Source organism: Silurus meridionalis, chromosome 10 (assembly GCF_014805685.1).
Source record: "Silurus meridionalis isolate SWU-2019-XX chromosome 10, ASM1480568v1, whole genome shotgun sequence".
Lineage (NCBI taxonomy): Eukaryota > Metazoa > Chordata > Actinopteri > Siluriformes > Siluridae > Silurus > Silurus meridionalis.
In genome coordinates this window covers 20,468,735-20,488,887 of record NC_060893.1, presented here as the reverse complement: position 1 = coordinate 20,488,887, position 20,153 = coordinate 20,468,735, and the positions used below count along the sequence as shown (strand labels likewise).

Below are 20,153 nucleotides of genomic sequence, written 5' to 3'. Positions count from 1 at the left end.
AGAAGAGGTGACCATCTGTGAACAACAGTATGGTTTCATGCCAAGGAAGAGCACCACAGACACATTATTTGCTTTGAGAATGTTGATGGAGAAGTTTAGAGAAGGTCAGAAGGTTTTGCATTGTGTATTTGTGGATTTAAAGAAAGCGTACAACAGGGTGGAGAGAGGAGTTGTGGCATTGTATGAGGAAGTCTGGTGTGTCAGAGAAGCATGTGAGGGTGGTGCAGGACATGTATGAGGACAGTGTGACAGCAGTGAAGTGTGCAGTAGGAACGACAGACTGGTTCAAGGTGGAGGTTGGACTGCATCAAGGATCGGCTCTGAGCCCTTTCCTGTTTGCAGTGGTGATGGACAGGTTGACGGACGAGGTCAGACAGGAGTGTCTGTGGACTTTGATGTTTGCAGATGATATTGTGATTTGTGGTGAGAGTAGGGAGCAGGTTAAGAAGAGCCTGGAGAGGTGGAGGTACGTGCTGGAGAGAAGGAGAATCAAAGTCGATAGATAGATAGATAGATAGATAGATAGATAGATAGATAGATAGATAGATAGATAGAACACTGCTTTACAGTTAAAATGTATCTTTTGACTACAATCATTTGTGACCAAAAGAAGTGAATCTGATGTTAATGATGTAATGGTCGGAAATGGAGCCCTACATTATTTATTAAAAAAAGAAAAAGAAAGAGAAGAACGACTTTTACTTTGAAGTGTAGTGTAACAGTGTAGCGGTACAACTCGATGGAGGGCGCTTCATCTCCCTGGTTCAAACACCAAATCAGCTTCAACACCGGGAGAGTGGAGCTCTGAGATCTCAGCTACTGACCTGAGACTGAACCAGCGTGAGTCTCCTATACACTTACAGTGTGTGTGTGTGTGTGTGTGTGTGTGTGTGTGTGTGTGTGTGTGTGTGTGTGTGTGTGTGTGTGTGTGTGTGTGTTAAGATGTATGTATCGTTTTCTGTTGATCAGAATGACAGAGCCTTGATTTCAGCTGTGTGTGTGTGTGTGTGTGTGTGCGCGCGCGCTCCGTTTTGTGTTGATTATAATGAATGAGGTCCTGAACCCTGATATCAGCTTTGTGTAGTGTATGTATGTGTGAGTGTGTGTGTGTGTGTGTGTGAGATGCTGTCAAACATCTGCTCAAATCAAACCCACATCTGGATGGTTTGCAGTGTTGCGGTAACGGTTTTTTTTTCCCGAGACGGTTGCATCATTCAATCATGGTCCACACACACACACACACACACACACACACACACACACACATCTGTTTTTTCAGGAGCATGTCAGTGTAACCAGTCCGGACTGGTCGTGTGCGGGTTTATAGGAGGGGGATGGAGAGATACAGAAGCGCTCTTATCGTCGGCTTGTAGGTTTCCTCCTTCTTTATACAGTATGATGTTGCTGTAACAGTGCGGTGTCGGGAATGTTGTGTAACGGGATGAATCCGGGCAGAACCGATCCTGATCCGAACCGATATCTGGGTTAATGTGTAAAAAAAAAAAAAAAAAACAGAGCCGCAGCACGTTTTCAGTGATCAAAGTTCATTTTGCATGAAATCCCTGCAGTAGTGTGTGTGTGTGTGTGTGTGTGTGTGTGTGTGTGTGTGTGTGTATACACATTCCTCTAATAATCATCGACTGAATAATGTCATTTTAAATTAAATGTCTATCTATCTATCTATCTATCTATCTATCTATCTATCTATCTATCTATCTATCTATCTCCTTATATCATATATCCTGTTATATTTTTATATATATATATATATATATATATATATATATATATATATATATATATATATATATATATATATATCTCATGTACACAAACTGATAAACCTACACTGTTCTGCACCAATATTATCTATCATATATAAACACACACAGATCAGGAATAACATTGACTTTATAACATTATGAGAGGTGAAGTGAGGAACACTCATTATCTGTTCATCATGGCACCTGTTTATTGGTGGGATTTATTTATTAGACAGCATGTGAACGTTTTGTCCTCAAAGTTGACGTGTTGGAAGCAGGAAAAATGGACAAGCGTAAGGATTTGAGTTTGACAAGGACCAAATTGTGATGTCTAGACATCAGGGTCAGAGCATCTCCAAAACTGCAGCTCTTGTGGGATGTTCCTGGTCTGCAGTGGTCAGTATCTATCAAAAGTGCTCCAAGGAAGGAACAGTGGTGAACCGGCGACAGGGTCGTGGGCAGCCGAGGATCATCGATGCTCGAGGGGGGCGAAGGCTGGTCCGTGTTGTCCGATCTAACAGACGAGCTCCTGTAGATCAATCTGCGGAAGAAGTTCAGGGTCGGGACTGTTTAGGCAAAAGGGGGACCAACACATTATTAGGCAGGTGGTCATAATGACATGCCAGATCAAACGCCGAATTCGTAATCGGATATTGTATCGGATCACATCTCATATAATTTATCATATATTCTACTGATTGTATCATATCAGAAATACTCACCTGATCACTCAACATTAAGCTTTAACACTGCACTGTTAACTGTTTCAGGTGTGACAGTCTTTTTCTTTTCATTCCTTATTGCTACTAAAACTCTCAAAATATGATGTGGAAATGAAACAAATACTGATTTAAGCCCATGTTATTATCATTATTTGTTTAGAACATGTCTGCCTTTCAGTCTGGAATCTTTGTACGTATATGGATTCGCTTCATGTCAGTATGGTTCATGTCTTGCATGAGTTCCGGCTGATCAGATCGTTCACTGGGGGTTGGGGGTGGACGACTCACTGATCTGACAAGGATGAGGCATTCAAAACCATGGTGATACCATATATGGGTAGTGGAAGCTCAAAGGTTAAGGCCCTGGGTTACTGATCAGAAGGTTGTATATTAGACAGTGGACAAGCTGAGACTGTTGGGCCCCTGAGCAAGGCTCTTAACCCTTTCTGCTTGAGGGGTGCTGTGTTATGACTGTGTTATTGCGACAGTGATCATTGTGAAAAGCGCTGCAAAAATAAACTTGAATTATGGCTGACACTGTCCTCTGTTCCATGCTTCCTGACAAGCTGAGGACTGTGGAGAAAGAATGTCACTGTGCTGTAGTGTAAAAGTGACAAGCAAAAGCCTCTTTCTTTCTTTTTCTTCTTAGTTTTTACTTGTAAATTTAAACATATAAATGATTAGATAAACACAACTTGTTTATCAACATCATTTGACCATGTATTTTATTTATTTATTTATTTGAATCTCCAAAAACCTCAACTTGGGCCACGGATCAAACCCAGATTGCCAATATGATACAACCTCCACATTAGCACTGTGTTATGCTGCTACACCCTGTAGCTGCATTTATTCGACTCTAAAGCTACAGCAAGTAGAAGCTCTGTGGTTAAGACTCTGGGTTACTGTTTAGAAGGTTTAGAAGGAAGTTCAAGTATCCCCAGTACAGTGGCCCTCAACCTTCTCTGCTCTGGGGATCATGGCTGACCCTGTGCTCTAACCACAGCTTCCTAACATCGCTGGGATATGCGAAGAAAGAATTTCACTCTTCTGTAAGGTACATGTGACAAGTTAAAGGTGGATATCATGAGGAAAGGTCAGCCAAAGCAGTTCAAAACAGCTGTTAATGGTTTTTTTATGACCTATTTTTTCTTTTTTAGGTTTTCTTTGTAAAATTTGCACAAAAACACAAATCAAGTTAGATTTATTTTTTTTTTTATAGGAAAACGTTTGGGCACTTCTGGTACATCGTGTGAAGGAAGGTTTAACAAGAAACTTGTTTTTAATGCAAACTCGACATACAATCTTTTTCTAAATTTTAAATCATGCTTCAGGTGTGAATGTGTCAGTGGTGAAAGACCAACTAATTATCATCGTTCTACCTGGAAAATATATCATCACTGCAAAACATTTCTGGATAAAGCGTTCCTGATATCAGTTGCATTATAGCAGCTATAAACGGTCTGGCTAACGTGTTTTTTTTTTCTAATTTCTCTCTCCTCAAACTGAGAGACAAAATTCATTCAAGCAGAAAGCTTAAACCCCTTACAGCTTTACCTCAGACTGTTACAAAGCACTGACACTAGAGACTCCTTCTATCTATCTATCTATCTATCTATCTATCTATCTATCTATCTATCTATCTATCTATCTATCTATCTATCTATCTATCTATCTATCTATCTATCTATCTATCTATATATATATATATATATATATTAGATAGGTAGATGACGACGTGACAAAAAAATTATTCAGAATGTGTAATTGTTAGATAGATAGATAGATAGATAGATAGATAGATAGATAGATAGATAGATAGATAGATTATTTTATAAAATTCTTTACCAGATCAACACATTTTTGTTATAATTTTCTTGAATAATATTTTTGTGTCACGTCGTCACGTGTATTTATGGGATACTGCTATTGAAAATGAATGAACACCTCCTGGTTAAAACATAATGAGAATCCAACAGTGCTGTGGTATAAAAATTGAATTTGTATTGATTGTATAAAGTCGTACATCAAACCTGAATGCTGCAGTATCACATTTGAAGGAACATGAAGGAAAGATTACGAATTCGGCGTTACAGCAGAACGCTACTGAGGTTTTCTGACAGAAAAAAACTAAACTATGACAGTGAAACCAGTCTGGGCATGTTCCTGAGAGGAATTTGCTTATGAAAAGCACATGAATGCAATCTAGTTCAAACAGACATTCTATAATCTGTTAACCTAATCCCTTACCCGGGTTGCCCAGTCCCATTAAATCTACTTCTTCTAGGTTGATTTATGCTCTAATGCAGAAATTCTTGAAATATCTGTTAACAGTTTGACTTAAACTCACATTAAATACCCTTTAGTGACATACGTCTTGAAAGTCACTGTACTTTCTTAGTCATATGTGGCTTGTCTAAGGCTCAGGAACCTTTTAAGGATGCAAAAATTGTGGACATTTTTTACTTAGTGAGAACCAAAACAAACTTACAGTTACTTCCTGTTTATTGTGAATGTTTCTGTGGATTTGAAACTTTTAGAGGGTGGGTATTGTTGTAAACACCACTGATTGTCTTTTATAGTTTTTGAGAGACACGTGCAACAAACTAGGTATTGGACAGTATGAAGATTCACTTTGACCAAACAAATATATGTGTCCAGATGTTCCACTTTATCTTCATTGAAAAATCCTCCCTTTAGCATGATTAACAGCTTTACACACTCTTGGCATCTGGACAGTTCTTTTCTCCAAACATTCAGCTGAAATACTTTGCCATGCATCTTGTAGAACTTGAGGTTGTTCTTCACTAGTTGGAGATTTCTTTCTGACTTTGTGATCCAGTTCACTCCAAAGCAGTTCAACAGGATTTAGGTGCTGCAGTCCAGATAGAACTACATGGTGTTGAAGTATGGAATGGTAGCCATATTGGTTTAGTATTACTTTCACCCCCAACCCCAAACCATTCACTTTCACCTCCATGACCGTGAGGCAGTCTGCTAACATCATCTCTCCTGTTCTCTTTCTTACATGAGTTGTTCTGTTAGACAGAAGTTTGATATCTATAAGGTTGGTATGTGTTTTTTGAAACACCCCATTCCATATTTAATCCCCATTTCCTGTCATAATAACGTCCACTCTTCTGGGAAGATGTTCAACAATGTCTGGGAGTGTGCTTGTAAAGATTTGTGCTCATTCAGCCACAAGGGTTTTAGTAAAGTCATGTCGTGATGTAGGTGAGGTAAGTAGGTCTGGGGTGCAGTCAGCGTTTACATTCATCCCAATGGTGTTCAATAGGGTTGAGGTCAGAGATCTATAGCAGGAGATCTTCCACTCCAACCCATGTACACCATATCTTCATTGAGCTGGGTTTTTGGACAGAGATGTTGTCATGCTGGAACGGGTTTTGGGCTCCTAGTATATGTGGGGGGGAAAATGAAATGTGACATCTAAAGACGTCCTATACAATTGTGTGGCTCCAGGTTTGTGGTAACAGTTTGAAGGAGAACCACATACAGCTGGAAAAGTCAGGTATCTAAATACCTTTGTCCATATTTTTTGTTAATTAAAAGTCGTATCAATTTATGACCACAGCCATATATTATATTGGTCATCGAAATCAAACACTTGTATATAAAATACAGTATATAGAAGTTCTTCTTTGTTTACCGTCTTTTGCTCGGACGTTTTGTTTTGACGTGATGAAACTCCTGAAAAATCTTTTTCAGAAACTGAAATTTCTTATACCCAGCCATCATTTTATAAATGATATTTTTTATATAAATCTGCATTTTGCTTTCACTGCCTGAGCACTAGAACGTCATGCACATGACGGGTTAATGAGCTGTGTGCTTGAGCAGCTGTGCAGTGACTTGGGTTTCTTCAGGACGTGCGTTAGGACGTGACCTGGACTACGGCTGATCTATTTTTGCACTCGCGTCGTCTTGCCGGAGAGACGAGTTTACTTGTAGAAACTAATGATTAATATATTGTGACGGTGCCCGTTCTCTATATGCCGCTGTGTCCTGCCGCTTGACTACTGTTAGATTTGTGTGTGCGATGTGTAAACAGAAATCTAGATTTCTGTATTATTTAGGATTGATTTTATTTATTTATTGCTCCTTTCTATTTTCCAGACAATCGTTTCATGCGTTCGTTGGGTTCATGTGTTTCAGTGGGACAGGAATTTCTTTTCAAACCTCTCAGCTGATCATAAATTTATCTGAAATTCAGAACTACAGTCCAGTGTTTTTTTTATATAGACCCTTCTGGAGAAATATTTCGTTGCTATGGAGGATTTGAGTCGGCATATTCTATGAAAGCTGAGGTGTAACCCTTGAACCTGGTTTATTATCGGATTCTTTGGTTTGCATCATATGTAGGGCTGCAACTAACGACTATTTTGATAATTGATTAAACAGACGATTGGTTTTCGATTAATAATTTTTTTTTTTACATTCAGGGTATTTATAAATTTGTATGTTTTACTATGTTGAATTGAGATATTTTAAAGCGTACAGTAGCTGCATGTTGAGAAGTGCATGGAGGATTTCTCCTTGAACGAATTCCTTCATGCTGGGTTGTGTCCTCCTGTAAAAAAAACAAAAACAGCATTTTGAGAATGCAATTTGTGTAAATCAACATTTATATTGTTTTTAATGATAATTGCAGATGGCAAGTTGACTACTATTATCAGTATAAAATTGAATTAGTTAATTATATTGTCAATATAATAAAACATTGTTTTGACCATTTTGTGGGTTGGGTTAATGGATGGATGGATGGATGGGTGGGATGGATGGATGGGTGGGATGGATGGATGGATGGATGGATACGCATATATTTTGTTCTGTTGTGAAGATATAAGCATCTAGAATATATTGAAATAAACATTGAAAACAAGCATGTGAACGTATAAAGCCGCAGTAAATCACGTTTGAAAACAGAAGTTACTGTTGTAATAGATAAATGCTATAATAATAGAATGATACAGAGAGATGCAGTAAGCTAGCAGGTTTGATATTAAAAAAAGAAAAACATTCACATTGGTGTACAAATGCAGAATTTTTAGCTAAAAACCACAACATTGACTAAAAATGTGGTCGTTTACTGCTGCTGTTATTTGCTGTTTTTAGATTTAGTGTTTGTTTGCCATCACGATGTCGTGAGCGAGCTGATCGCGCAAGCTGATGCTCGCGAGTCACGACAGAACAGATCCAGTGCGACTTTCCTGTTACAAACAGTTCACACAATAACACTTCATTAAACTGTACCATTTTCAAATGCTGACGATTCTACAGTTTTTTACTCACCCTGCTGATGTTCTGCCTTCATTCGTGACACCGGTGTGTTTTAATTTCACGTGCTCGTGCATCACTGTGCTACTTCCATCCCACACAAGCTCCGCTTTGCATCACTTCCAGTTACAGTTTTCTTTGTTGCGTTTGATATAAAATGTTGCGTCCCGTTGCCTTGCGTTTAATATTAAAAGCTCCCATGCCTTGGACGACTAGAGACGCAGTTTTTTTCCTGCTTCCGGTTGACCCTGTACTGTTCGCTCTTTTCGCAGCCGGCTGTGTTCTCTTGCCGCCACACGGAACCGAACCTTGACAGCCCCAATAATCAATAATGATGAATTTCATTATCGATTATCAGCAATCATTTGTTGCAGCCCTAACTATATGTGTTTAGTCTTAGTTAAATTTGTGTTGCATTGTGTATCTATGCTGTGTTATGTAGCATCTTGTAGCGCTTTTGAGGAACGTCGGTTCAATTTCCTGTGTACCGTTCCAGCTGTATGTGGCCGACAAGGCAATAAAAGCTACTTGACTTGACTAAAGTAACTACAACTGCTAATGATCATGTTTTACCATCAACGGTGGAACTTAACTAATTACATTTACTCACATTACTGTAATTGACAAGGTTTTTTTGTGTAGTTTTTAAAATCTGTAATTTTACTTCAGCATGTTTTGTTTGAAGTGCTGTACTTCGCTACATTTTAAATCATATCCGATACTGAGTAATTAATAAATAACAAACTACCGCACTGATTGAACTACTGCACTGGACAAGAAAGAAAGATGAAGACAGACAAGACTCCAGTGATTCAGACTGGAAAAAGCAAAATGCCGTTGAATCAGAAGTGTCGGAATTCTGAATCTGCATTTGCAATTTCTCTCATTATAATAAATTACATTATAACGAGAGATTTTCTTTTTTCTGCCAAAGTGCGTAACTCACATTAGACCCAAGTCATGGGCTGTAGTTTTTTTTTTTGTTTTTTTTTTATGTATTTTTGATTTCTTTTTTTGTTATTGCACTTTCATTAGTAAAGGTGTTCCTTCAATTAAAAACAACTAGTTTGAGATAAAAATGTTCTCGTCCCTTTCGAACTATGCTGGAATTAAATGTAACTAAATAAAATTAACTATGATAAAATAAAAAATGAGCTACTTTCAACTTTAACATTTTAGATTTTTTAGACGGGTAACTTGTACGTAAGAAACATTTAATTAAAGTAACAGTACTTTTACTTAAGTAGAATATTTTTTAATTCTGCTTACTCTCTGCGAAACGTGAGACATATGCTTGCGAGTATTTAATGTGTTTTGCTGGCTAGTTTGCTTCCTCTCTTTGAACGCTTAATTTAAAACTTGAAAAAGAAAGTCCGAGCACACGGCCCTGTCCTAATTTTAGCTTTTTACTGGCCTCCTAAATCAGTATATCCCATGTGCAGCACTTCGCTCAAGGCAGGTCAAACTCTTACTCCAGTAGAATGAGTCAATAGAAGACTTTGCCCCTAACCTTTGAAATATTTATTTATAATTTTTTTATTACAGAGTATGAGTAACACCGACAGAGTACAGAGTAACACCATTTAGCTGTCGAGACGGTTTTAGTTAAATTTTTCATACCAGTAGTGTGTTTCTTCCTCACTGGACATTATTGTATTGGTTTATTAGTGATTCCAGAATAACGTTTCTATCGTTAATTCTCCCGACACGGGAGCACTTCAGATAAGAGAGAAGCGAGCAGCCTGATTTCAGACCGGCAGCTCAGCAGTTTCTATAGCAACACTATGTGCTGATTCGGGACTTTTCTAATCCAGGCAAAAAAAGCAATAAAAAAAAAAACAAAAAACAAAAAACGCATGGCTGTGTATTTTATTGCTGTTATTTTAGGACACAGACAGTTGACATCTAGGTCGATTGAGAAGGACTCACATCATGAGGTTTGTTAGGTGTCAGAGGCTTTTTAGCTTTGCGGCCTCGAGGCTTTTCATTACGGAGACCTGGAACGAGTTTAACCTGCCCTTCTTCCTCGAGATGCGAGTACAGCAGAGCTTCTCTCACACTTCTGTTTCTCTGTAGGCAGCATGGCGGCAGAGCTCTCCACCGCGATTAACATCAAAGAGCCTCGCTGGGACCAGGGGACGTTTGTGGGCAGAGCCAAACATTTCTTTACCGTCACGGACCCCCGCAACGTTCTGCTGTCTAACGAGCAGCTGGAGAAAGCGCGCCGGATCATTCAGGATTACAGGTACCTCCGAGGACAACTAGTGCACATCATCAGTCATCATCATTCATTTTGTGTACATTTGAACTTTTTTTTCCCTCGAATTTTTCCTCCCAGACAGGGCGTGGTGACTCCAGGTCTGACAGAAGATGAGCTCTGGAGGGCCAAATACATTTTTGACTCTGCGTTCCACCCAGACACGGGTGAGAAGATGCTGCTGATTGGCCGCATGTCTGCTCAGGTGCCCATGAATATGACTATCACCGGTTGCATGATGACCTTCTACAGGTGAGAAGAACCAAAATGAGCACCTGTGAAAATGCTGAATCCCGAGCAGTGGTGTCGAGTTTAAAAGGTCTGCTAAATACCCTGAGAGATATTGGGACCAGGGCAGCTCTCCCCAATCTTTGTTGCACCACAGACAATGATTTCACGGATAACACAATAATGTACATATTCTACTATATATTATGCAGATGGTCCTTTCTGCTCTACCCTGATTGGTGGATTGCTGTGTGCTTGACCAGTTTTTATCCACTAATAAATAAATAGGGACCTGTAGTTGAGTAAAAACTACGATATTTGACTTTGAATTGTAGTGAAGTTAAAGTAAAAGTCTTCCTGAATGGAAATACTTCAGTACAATACACAGTCTAGCATTTATTAGATAGATAGCAGGCAAACTAGATGGAGGGGTGAGATGGATGGATGGATGGATGGATGGATGGATGGATGGATGGATGGATGGATGGATGGATGGATGGATAGATGGATGGGTGGGTTGATTAGTAGATGAGTTTAATGGATGGATGGATGGATGGATGGATGGATGGATGGATGGGAAGGATGGATGGATGGACGGATGGGTGAGTGGGTGGGTGGGTGGGTGGGTTGGGTTAATGGATGGATAGATGGATGGGTGGGTTGGATGGATGGATGGATGGATGGATGGATGGACTTTATTGTCATTGAAAATCTGTGTGAATAAAAATATTTAGAATTTGTTCAGCCAGGAAGAAGGAAAAGAGGAAGGCCAAGGAGGAGGTTTATGGATGTGGTGAGGGTTAGGGTTAGACATGCAAGTAGTTGGTTTAAAAGATGTAGAGAACAGGGGGTATGGAGACAGATGAGAGATGGAAGAAGAAGAAGAAGAAGAAGAAGAAGAAATTTAGAACAGATAAAAATGTGCAATTAAGTTGCGATTAATCACGAGTTAACTCATGACAATCATGACATATAAAATTATATATAAAAGAGAGAATGATATTTACAACTGTACCAAGATCACACATAGTGTACATACAGGTAGCATTGGAGATAATGAATTTATAATTATATACAGTTATAATTGTATAGAGATGATACATGATGTACAGTGTGGAGGGAAAAATAGGCCTGAACTTCTGTTTTCTCTGGACATCAAGTTTTTCCAGTCTGTTGGATGTGTGTATACTTTAACGTCCTGCCGCTTTTTGTGTCTCTCCCATTGCACATGTATTGTAACACATTAGCATCTCCATGTCTCCAAAGGACTAACAAACCTAAAAGTCTAAAATACAGCAAAATGACATTTATTAGAATATGAGTGCATGATATTAATAACATTCAATTCATCTGAACTTGCAGTTTTCTTGTTTGCTTTTATATTGCGTAATCCCGGTGGGAAAGATCTATGCAATTGAAAAACTATTACTAATAGTAAAACTAAAACTATTATAAAATAAAAAAAATGTTTAAAACTATTATAAACGAATATAATTAAAAAAACAATATTAAATAAATACTGTTAAAAACTAAAACTAATATAAAATAAAACATTTAACTAAAACTACAGTATTCTAAATAAAAATTATTTAAAAAAAGAAAGTTAATACAAAATAAAAACTAACACTTATATTGGCACAATCGTTTCCTTTGCATTAGGAAAATTGGAAATTCTTAAGATATCAAGTGTTGGAAATTGAGCAAAAACCATAGACTATTGTCTCACGTTTTTGGAATCGGATTCTGCTTCAATCCCGAGTTTACTCTGGAAAAAATTTTCGCAAATCACTAGTTTGTGCATCAAAATTTCATACAATAATTTGTATTGTCTTTGTATTGTCTTTCAAAAATATGTACAAAGATATATATATATATATATATATATATATATATATATATATATATATATATATATATATATATATATATATATACCTTAAAAATATTGAACATGTTTTTTATTTGGTCCTAGTTCCTAAGCTCTATTAATGCACGTCCTGTTTCCTGTAGGAGTAAATATGAGGTTGCACACATGTAAAACTGGCAAGAAAAAAACTGAGGAAAGAAACCTGATTTAGTCTTTCATCATGTTGTGCATTTTGAGATGCTTTTCTGCTGAACGTAGGTGTACAGAGTGGTTGTTTAATATACCATGATCTTTGGTATTACCACTGAACCAATGATCTCTCATATCACTAAGGCATTTCCGATCCTTAGAACTGCTGTTTACTGGATGCATTTTTTTGTTGTTGTGTTCTTGCATTTCTGAACCATCCAATGTGTCACCATTAACCATGAGATAATAAGTAGTCACTGAGAAATTTCGCATTCTGGCATCGAATGCTATGTAAATTCCTGAACGTAAATGCATGACTTTATCCATTTCCCTGCTGCTACATGATTGTATTGATTTTAATTAAAAATCCAGTTGTTTGAATCAGCAGAGGTGGAGGTATTTCTATTAATGTGGCCAGTAAGTGTATGTTTGCAGCCCATACTGCATATTCTACTACTCGTTACCCTGAATAATCCCTGTACTATGAACTTGTATTTGGTGGTGGTTATATAATACTTATGCTGAGTCAATATGTTTTTTAATCTTTCTTTTTTTTTCTATGGGTCCATCACCAGGACGACCCCTGCAGTGCTGTTCTGGCAGTGGATCAATCAGTCCTTCAATGCAATAGTCAACTACACCAACCGCAGTGGTGACGCTCCCATTACAGTCAAGTGAGTAACTGTTACAGTAAATCCTCTCATTCACAATTTGGACAAAAAAATCTGTGGACACCTGACCATAAAAATAGTGTGTGCTGTTTGAACATCCCATTCCACATTTTCTGTTATATATCCTTCACTCTTCTGGGTAGATGTTCCACTAGATTTTGGAGGGCAGTTTGGGGATACTGTATGTGGAGATTCGTTCAGCACCAAGGACAGTAGTAATGTCAGGTGCTGATGTTCCAATTGATCCCATAGGTGTTCATTAGGGTTGAGGTCAGAAATCTATAGCAGGCAACTCAAGATCTCCTACTTCAACCCATGTAAAGAGTATCTTTGTGTTTGGGTCTCCTAGTTTAAGTGAAGGCAAAATTTCATGCTGCATCCAACACCATCCTATAGAACCGTGTGCCTCCAACTTTGTGGTAACTGTTTGTGAAAGAACCACATATAGCTGGAAAAGTCATGTTTCTGATACTTTTGTTCATACAGTGTATGTTTCGAGAGGCATTTGATCTTATAAATAATTGTAATCTGTCCCCCTCATGTTCAGTCAGCTCGGCACGGCGTACGTATCGGCTACGACAGGAGCTGTGGTCACGGCTTTGGGGCTCAACTCGCTAGCAAAGGTACCGTTCTTCAGCAGTGTTTCTGAACTCATATGAGGTAGAATCAGGGGGTGGTGTAAGAGCAGGCTGGTTTTGCATAAGTGCTTACATGCTGTAATTTGTGTGTGTGTGTGTGTGTGTGTGTGTGTGTGTGTGTGTGTGTTTCATTCATTTCACCTGAAGCTGAGTTACAAATACAGACTTTAATTTAAGGCCACAGGAAACAATCCAGTTTTCTTAAATTTGGTATCATATAAACTAGAGATTTATGAATGAAATAGAAACAAGTCAAACCAGAACTTTTGAGTTTATGAAAATTCCACATTTCAAGAAGATTTATAAACTTCAGTGAGTAAATTACACTACACTGTATCACATTTATAATGAGTACATGTACTATACAGTACACAGTCAGTACAGTACCTATGTGTAGTTTCTCTGCTTGTTTATTGGTTGAAGTGTCCGATGACATAAAAAAGAGGCGGAGTTAAAGATACACATCACCGCATTCTTTACTTACTGTGCTGTATTCATATTTTACTTCATTTTATAATTAATAATTATATGTTGAATAAGAATTTTTATCATTTCAACATTCTATACATCATTTCTAGTTCTATTATTTCTCCTTCTTCTCTTTCATCTTCTACCTTTCCCTCTTCATCTTAATCTTCCTCTTCTTCTTCTACCTTTTGTCTTCTACCTATATATATATATATATATATATATATACACGAGTGTGTATATACATTTTTACTCAGTCCAGCTGTTAATTCCGTGTTATTCTTTTCTCCAGCACGTGTCTCCACTTCTAGGACGCTTTGTGCCGTTCGCCGCTGTAGCAGCTGCCAACTGTATCAACATTCCACTGATGAGGCAGAGGTAAGCATGTCCTCTATGGCTTTCAAAACACCAAACAGCCATGTGAATGAGAGTCCTGACTCTGTGTTGTGTTTCACCCAGAGAGCTAAAGCACGGCATTCCGGTGATGGATGAGAACGGCAATCGGTTAGGAGAGTCTTCGAAAGCGGCGCAGCAGGCAATTTCACAAGTGGTGATCTCCAGGATCCTCATGGCCTCTCCTGGAATGGGTTTGTGTTCACCGCTTATCACTACAAGGTCCTTGTGGGCCAAGATTTGGGACTGAGGCTCTTTGTGGGTTGAAGTTTCGAGCTGAGATATTGTTGTTTTATTATTGCTAATGGATGTTCTTCTTTTTTTTTTTTTTTTTTTTAGCAATTCCACCTTTTTTAATGAACTCCCTGGAGAAAAAAGCTTTCCTGAAGGTAGGTCTGATTTATTTTCTTTCTAACCACACTGACTGTAGGAGTCTTTCACATGTTCGATCTGAGCATGCTCAGTCTTCAGTCCCTACACTCCCCCACACAATAGCCCCTATAGAAGATCTGCTCCTGATGGCCGGGTTCTTTTTTGTGTTCTTGGTCCTTTCAGAGGTTCCCGTGGATGAGTGCGCCCATTCAGGTCGGCCTGGTGGGATTCTGGTGAGTTGCAGCGACATCAATTGGGGGTGTATTTAAACACGGCCTTCGTTTGTGACCTTTGTGACCTCTGTGAACTTTTTTTTCCCCGCCCAGCTTGGTGTTTGCGACTCCGCTGTGCTGTGCTCTCTTCCCACAGAAGAGGTAAGAGGAAAAAAAACAGACTGCTGACTTACTGCTTCACAATAAAACCCTCTGGGGGAAAAAATTATAAAAAAGATTTTAAAAAAATAATAAATAAAAATTATTACTTAATGATAAAAAATAATCATAATAATATGAACACAGACATTTTTTTTGATGATTATTGTAAAAAAAAAAAAAATTATACGGTTATTAATTATTAAATTAATATTACATAAATAATAGTACGGTTTAAATTAAACAAAAATATTTACTCTATTTATTATTAACACTATACAGTAAACATCCAAACAGGTTTTATTAAGTTTAATTTATAATTAATATGAATGTATTATAATTTATTATTGTTTAATGTGAACAGTTCAATTGTCACAGGAATTTAACAAATTTACTTTAATAATTTAATTTAACGTATAGACTCATCAATAAAACTATATTTCTTTTGAAATCCTTAAAACAAAATCCAATTGTTAAACAAAAAGAAGTATAAAACAGCTTTACATTTTTACATGCAAGTGGCTTCACTCATTCTTCTTCTTCTTCTTCATCTTCTTCATCTTCTTCTTCATCTTCTTCTTCTTTTCTACTTCTCCTTCTTCTTCATCATCTTCTTCTTCTTCTACTTCTTCATCTTTTCTACTTCTTCTTCTTCTACCTTTCATTCTTCTACTTCTTCTTCTACCTTTCATTCTTCATCTTCTTCTTCTACCTTTCCGTCTTCTCTTTTTATCATCTATATTTACTACTTCTTCTTTTTTCATCTTCCACCTTTCTTTCTTCTTCTTCTACCTTTTCCTCCTCGTCTTTTTCTTTTTCTACTTTTTGTCTTCTTTATCTACTTCCACTTCTCTTCTTTTATCATCTATATTTTCTTCTTCTTTCTCATTATCATCTTCCTCTTCTTCTACCTTTCAACCTTTTGTCTTCTTTTTCTTCTCCTTCTTTTTCTTCTTTCACCTTTTCCTCTTCCACTTTATCTTCTTTCTTTTTCCCTTTATAATTTATTTTTCATCTTCTACTTTTCCTCTACTACTACTTCTTTTCATCACCGATTCTTCTTCTTCTACTTTGTCTTTTCTTCTTTTACTTCTCCTTCTTTTTTAATCTTCTAACTGTCCTTCTTCTTCTTATTCTTCTTCTTTTACCTTTCCCTCTTCCTCTTCTCCTTATTTTTCTTCTTCTTCCTCTCCTGACTCTGTCTTCTTTTAAAAGCTTTTTCTCCTCTTCTTCTTTATCTTCTACCTTCTGTCTTTCTCCTCTTCTTCTTAAATCTTCTTAAATAAAAAATTATTTTTCTGAAATCCACACAATCCCCCCAGTGTGTCTGAATCAGAGACTCTTTAGTGTTAGTGATCAGCAGCAGTGAATGTAAATGAAATTGAAAGGAATTTACACACATATACACTACTAATCTTTCACACCATCTCAAAATATACAGTTGAATTTAGTGTGTGTGTGTGTGTGTGTGTGTGTGTGTGTGTGTGTGTGTGTGTGTGTATGTGTGTGTGTGTGTGTGTGTGTGTGTGTGTGTGTGTGTGTAGCTCGATGGCCGTGAGCCGTCTGGAGCCTGAGCTGCAGGAGAAGATCCGTTCGAGTCACGCGGGAGTGGAGAGGGTTTACTTCAACAAAGGATTATGAGAAGAGAAAAAAAAAAACTCATCCCCTCTCAACATGACCATCCCACCTCCCCTTCCCCCACACCCCATCATCTCATCGTGTCTTCACAACGTGCCAAAGTTCCTCCGTCTCTCCTCAAACACATCCCGACTCAGCTGTTTTGTAAGATGTCGTTCCTAGTGATGAGTTTTTAATCAGGAGAATATTCTGGATGGTGCCGGTCTGTGCTAGTGTTAGGAAAAGACTATTTGTCTGAAATGGTGCTCTTTCTGATTGGTTAGTTTTTTAGTATTTGTTGATTACAGTGCAGTCTTAGATGTACAGAACCTCGGATATTTTACGTTTTTGTTTTTTTTTAGTCTATACGTGGCAGCAGATCGGATTTGAAACCAAACATCACTATCATGCCAGCTTGAAATGCAGCTCCTAGGCATCACAGACGTTTTCTACATCAGTCCTGGGACCAAAACTGCTTCCAATCAGTTGCGTGATCAGTAAAAAAAAAAAAAAAAACGCATTTTCTGCATTCGGTACATTCGATGACTGCTCTGTAATTATGTTAACTGCCAAACCAAACCATCTCCAAACCATGTGCCATCTGTAACAAGGAACAAATGTGCTGGTGTGTTGATGTAGTTGATGTTCATGTTTGAATGAAAGCTGCTTTAGACTTAATTTTTTTTTAAGAAAAAAAAAGAAGTAAAAGTTTACTTTAAAGGTACACCAAATGAAAATTGTATTTCCGGCTGCTCCCAGTAGGGGTCGCCAAAGCGAATCATCCGTCTCCATATCAATCTGTCCTCTACATCTGCATCTTTCAAACCAAAATAATAATAATAATAATAATAATAATAATAATAATAATAATATAAATATGAGACTCCTACTTGGTGTACCTTTGCTGTAGAATCACCAGACCTCTTTTCTATCTGAGAACAGTGCAATTGATCGCTGCCAAATGAGTTTTTATTCCAGATGAACTCGCCAAACTGTACTTTTCTCTGAACAAAAAAAAAAAACCCCCACGAGATCAATAAAGAGTAAAAGACAGTAAAGTTCACTGTAATTGAATCAGATATTATGTCTTAACATAGTGCACGCAGGAGATCTATGGAAAATATCTGCGCTTTTTTTCAGTGTTATGTAATGTTTCAGTGTGTCAAAGTCCATTGAGAGAGCAGAGTCAGTAATAATCACAGCGAGCTCACTGTTCAATATGACCTTGTGTGACCTTGTGTGATAGAACTCACTGATCACCCCCCCCACCCCCCTCCTAATCATTAACTGCTTAGATTATTATTAACAATAGTAAAGTAAGTATTCAGGAATAAAAAGCATGTGGTGTGCGGTTATTGGAAAATAATTAACAGTGCGTTGGTGTGATAGGAGTTATTATTTACCACACTGCAGTTGATTATTTTCTTGTAACAGCATGTCCTGAAGTGTTTTATGTTCTATAATTGTTACTTTGATAATATAATACCTGTTATATTAGCACACACTGTCCAGTATTGATGTCTATTTTTTTTTAGGTTACATGCACTACAGTATACACACACTGTATGGCCAAATGTACCCCTGGACCCCTGACCTTTCCAACCATATGTCCTTTTCCAACAAACTGTTACCACAACATTAGAGGCACACAATTGTATAGGATGCCATTGGATCTATTTAGCATTTAATTTCCCCTTTGCCTGAACTAGGAGACCCAACCCTGTTCCAGCATGACAATGCCCCTGTGCACAAAGCAGCTTCATAAATATATAGTTTACATGGGTTACAGTGGAAGATCTCCTGAAATAGAGCTTTAAACCCTATTGAACACCTTTGGGATGAATGTGAACGCTGACTGCACCCCAGTCCTCCTCACATCACCTACATCAGCACCTGACTTTACTTACACCCATGAGGCTGAATGAGCTCCACAAACACACTCCAGAATCTAGTGGAAGATCTTCCCAGGAGAGTGGAGGTTATTACAGTAAATAAGGACTGGTCAGGTGTCCACAAACCTTTGCCTGCTAAATGTAGCTGAGGCACGTTGTGCAAAATAAAGTATAACAACCTACCCACAGTATTTCTGACTTTAAAGGTGTAGTTTGTGGGATATATATATATATTTCTAGACCTCTCATAAGTATAGCATTCTATAGAAACCTTAGAAAAAGATGTGTTTTTTCATACAATAATACTGACTTCTATTTGTCTTTTTCTGACTCAAATAAGCTCCACCTCAAGCTCAAAAGGCTCAGCTTGAGCGATTTCACCTCAGAAATTCATCGAAATGTTGTGATTGTTGTTAGTTAACGCAGAACCAATGGTGTTTTCTAATATCACAGCAGTGACATGTTTTAATCCTAATCATTAACAGCTTTCATAATCACGAAACTTTAAAACTTCATGTCAGGGTAATGAACGGTGTATTTGGATTTCAGTTTAAAGGTTTCAAATCATTAAGAGAAAGCTCAGGAAAGCTCATAAACAAATGTAGAACTCAACCTAAGATCCATTTGAGTGGAAATCTTGTCACTCTGTGAAGCTTTATCCTGTACTGGTATTGAAATCATTATTTTTTTTTTGTTTATTTTATTATTTTTGTTTGAAAAACCTCATTTTGTTTGTTCTGTATCTTTGGTGATCAAATTCAAAGAAAGAAATTGCGGAGCAAAAACCGGTGTGAAGGTACGAAGCACAATAAACCAACAGAAATGCAATATTATTAGTATTATTACAATTATTATCGATATTGAATGGGGATGTTGTGATCTGTAGATTATCTGAAGCAAAATAAATGATGTTTAAAAAAAACATATATGGTTTTGCCTGTTTTTCAGCTTTTTATTATGTTTACTAAACCCGTATGCACAGCGACTTATCTCACAATAATCTCATTTGTACAACTAAGCAGTTGAGAGCTAGGGGCCTTGCTGAAGGGCCCAAGAGTGGCAGCTTGGTGGTGCTTGGATTTTAACTCATAACCTTATGATTTGAAGTCCAGATGTTTTAACCACTGACCTACTATTTTTATGTGTATATGTGTAATTTCATTATTCATTCTTTTAGCCATTTGAATGGTTGTGGCCCTGAATCTACATACACTGTATGAACAAAATGATCAACCTTTTCCAGCCAAGTGTGGTTCTTCCTTAAACTGTTACCACAAAGATGAAGGCACACAAGTATATCGTGAACTTCAACCCTATTGAACACCTTTTGGCTGAATGGGAACGCTGACTGCACCCCAGACTTTGGTTTTGTGTTTGAGAGAGCGTTAGAGAGCGAAAGAGAAGATTATA

General features: G+C 37.6%; 1 protein-coding gene across 1 annotated transcript; it reads left to right on the top strand.

Moving 5' to 3' along the window:
* The first annotated feature begins 663 nt into the window (after positions 1 to 663).
* sfxn1 (sideroflexin 1) lies at positions 664 to 17,575 on the top strand. The gene is made up of 11 exons (XM_046860063.1): positions 664 to 840; positions 9,857 to 10,025; positions 10,119 to 10,289; positions 12,897 to 12,995; positions 13,540 to 13,615; positions 14,391 to 14,476; positions 14,558 to 14,685; positions 14,831 to 14,880; positions 15,047 to 15,096; positions 15,190 to 15,237; positions 16,779 to 17,575. Exons 2-11 carry the CDS (start codon positions 9,862 to 9,864, stop codon positions 16,873 to 16,875), a joined length of 969 nt encoding a protein of 322 aa, XP_046716019.1. The 5' UTR covers positions 664 to 840; positions 9,857 to 9,861; the 3' UTR covers positions 16,876 to 17,575.
* The last annotated feature ends 2,578 nt before the right edge of the window (positions 17,576 to 20,153 follow it).

What these genes read in the sequence shown, in the direction of transcription:
- sfxn1 (XM_046860063.1), top strand. Translation starts at nt 9,862, where the DNA reads ATGGCGGCAGAGCTCTCCACCGCGATTAACATCAAAGAGCCTCGCTGG. An exon ending in GGCTCAACTCGCTAGCAAAG is followed by an intron (nt 13,616 to 14,390) that starts GTACCGTTCTTC and finishes TCTTTTCTCCAG; the next exon opens with CACGTGTCTCCACTTCTAGG. An exon ending in ATTCCACTGATGAGGCAGAG is followed by an intron (nt 14,477 to 14,557) that starts GTAAGCATGTCC and finishes TGTTTCACCCAG; the next exon opens with AGAGCTAAAGCACGGCATTC.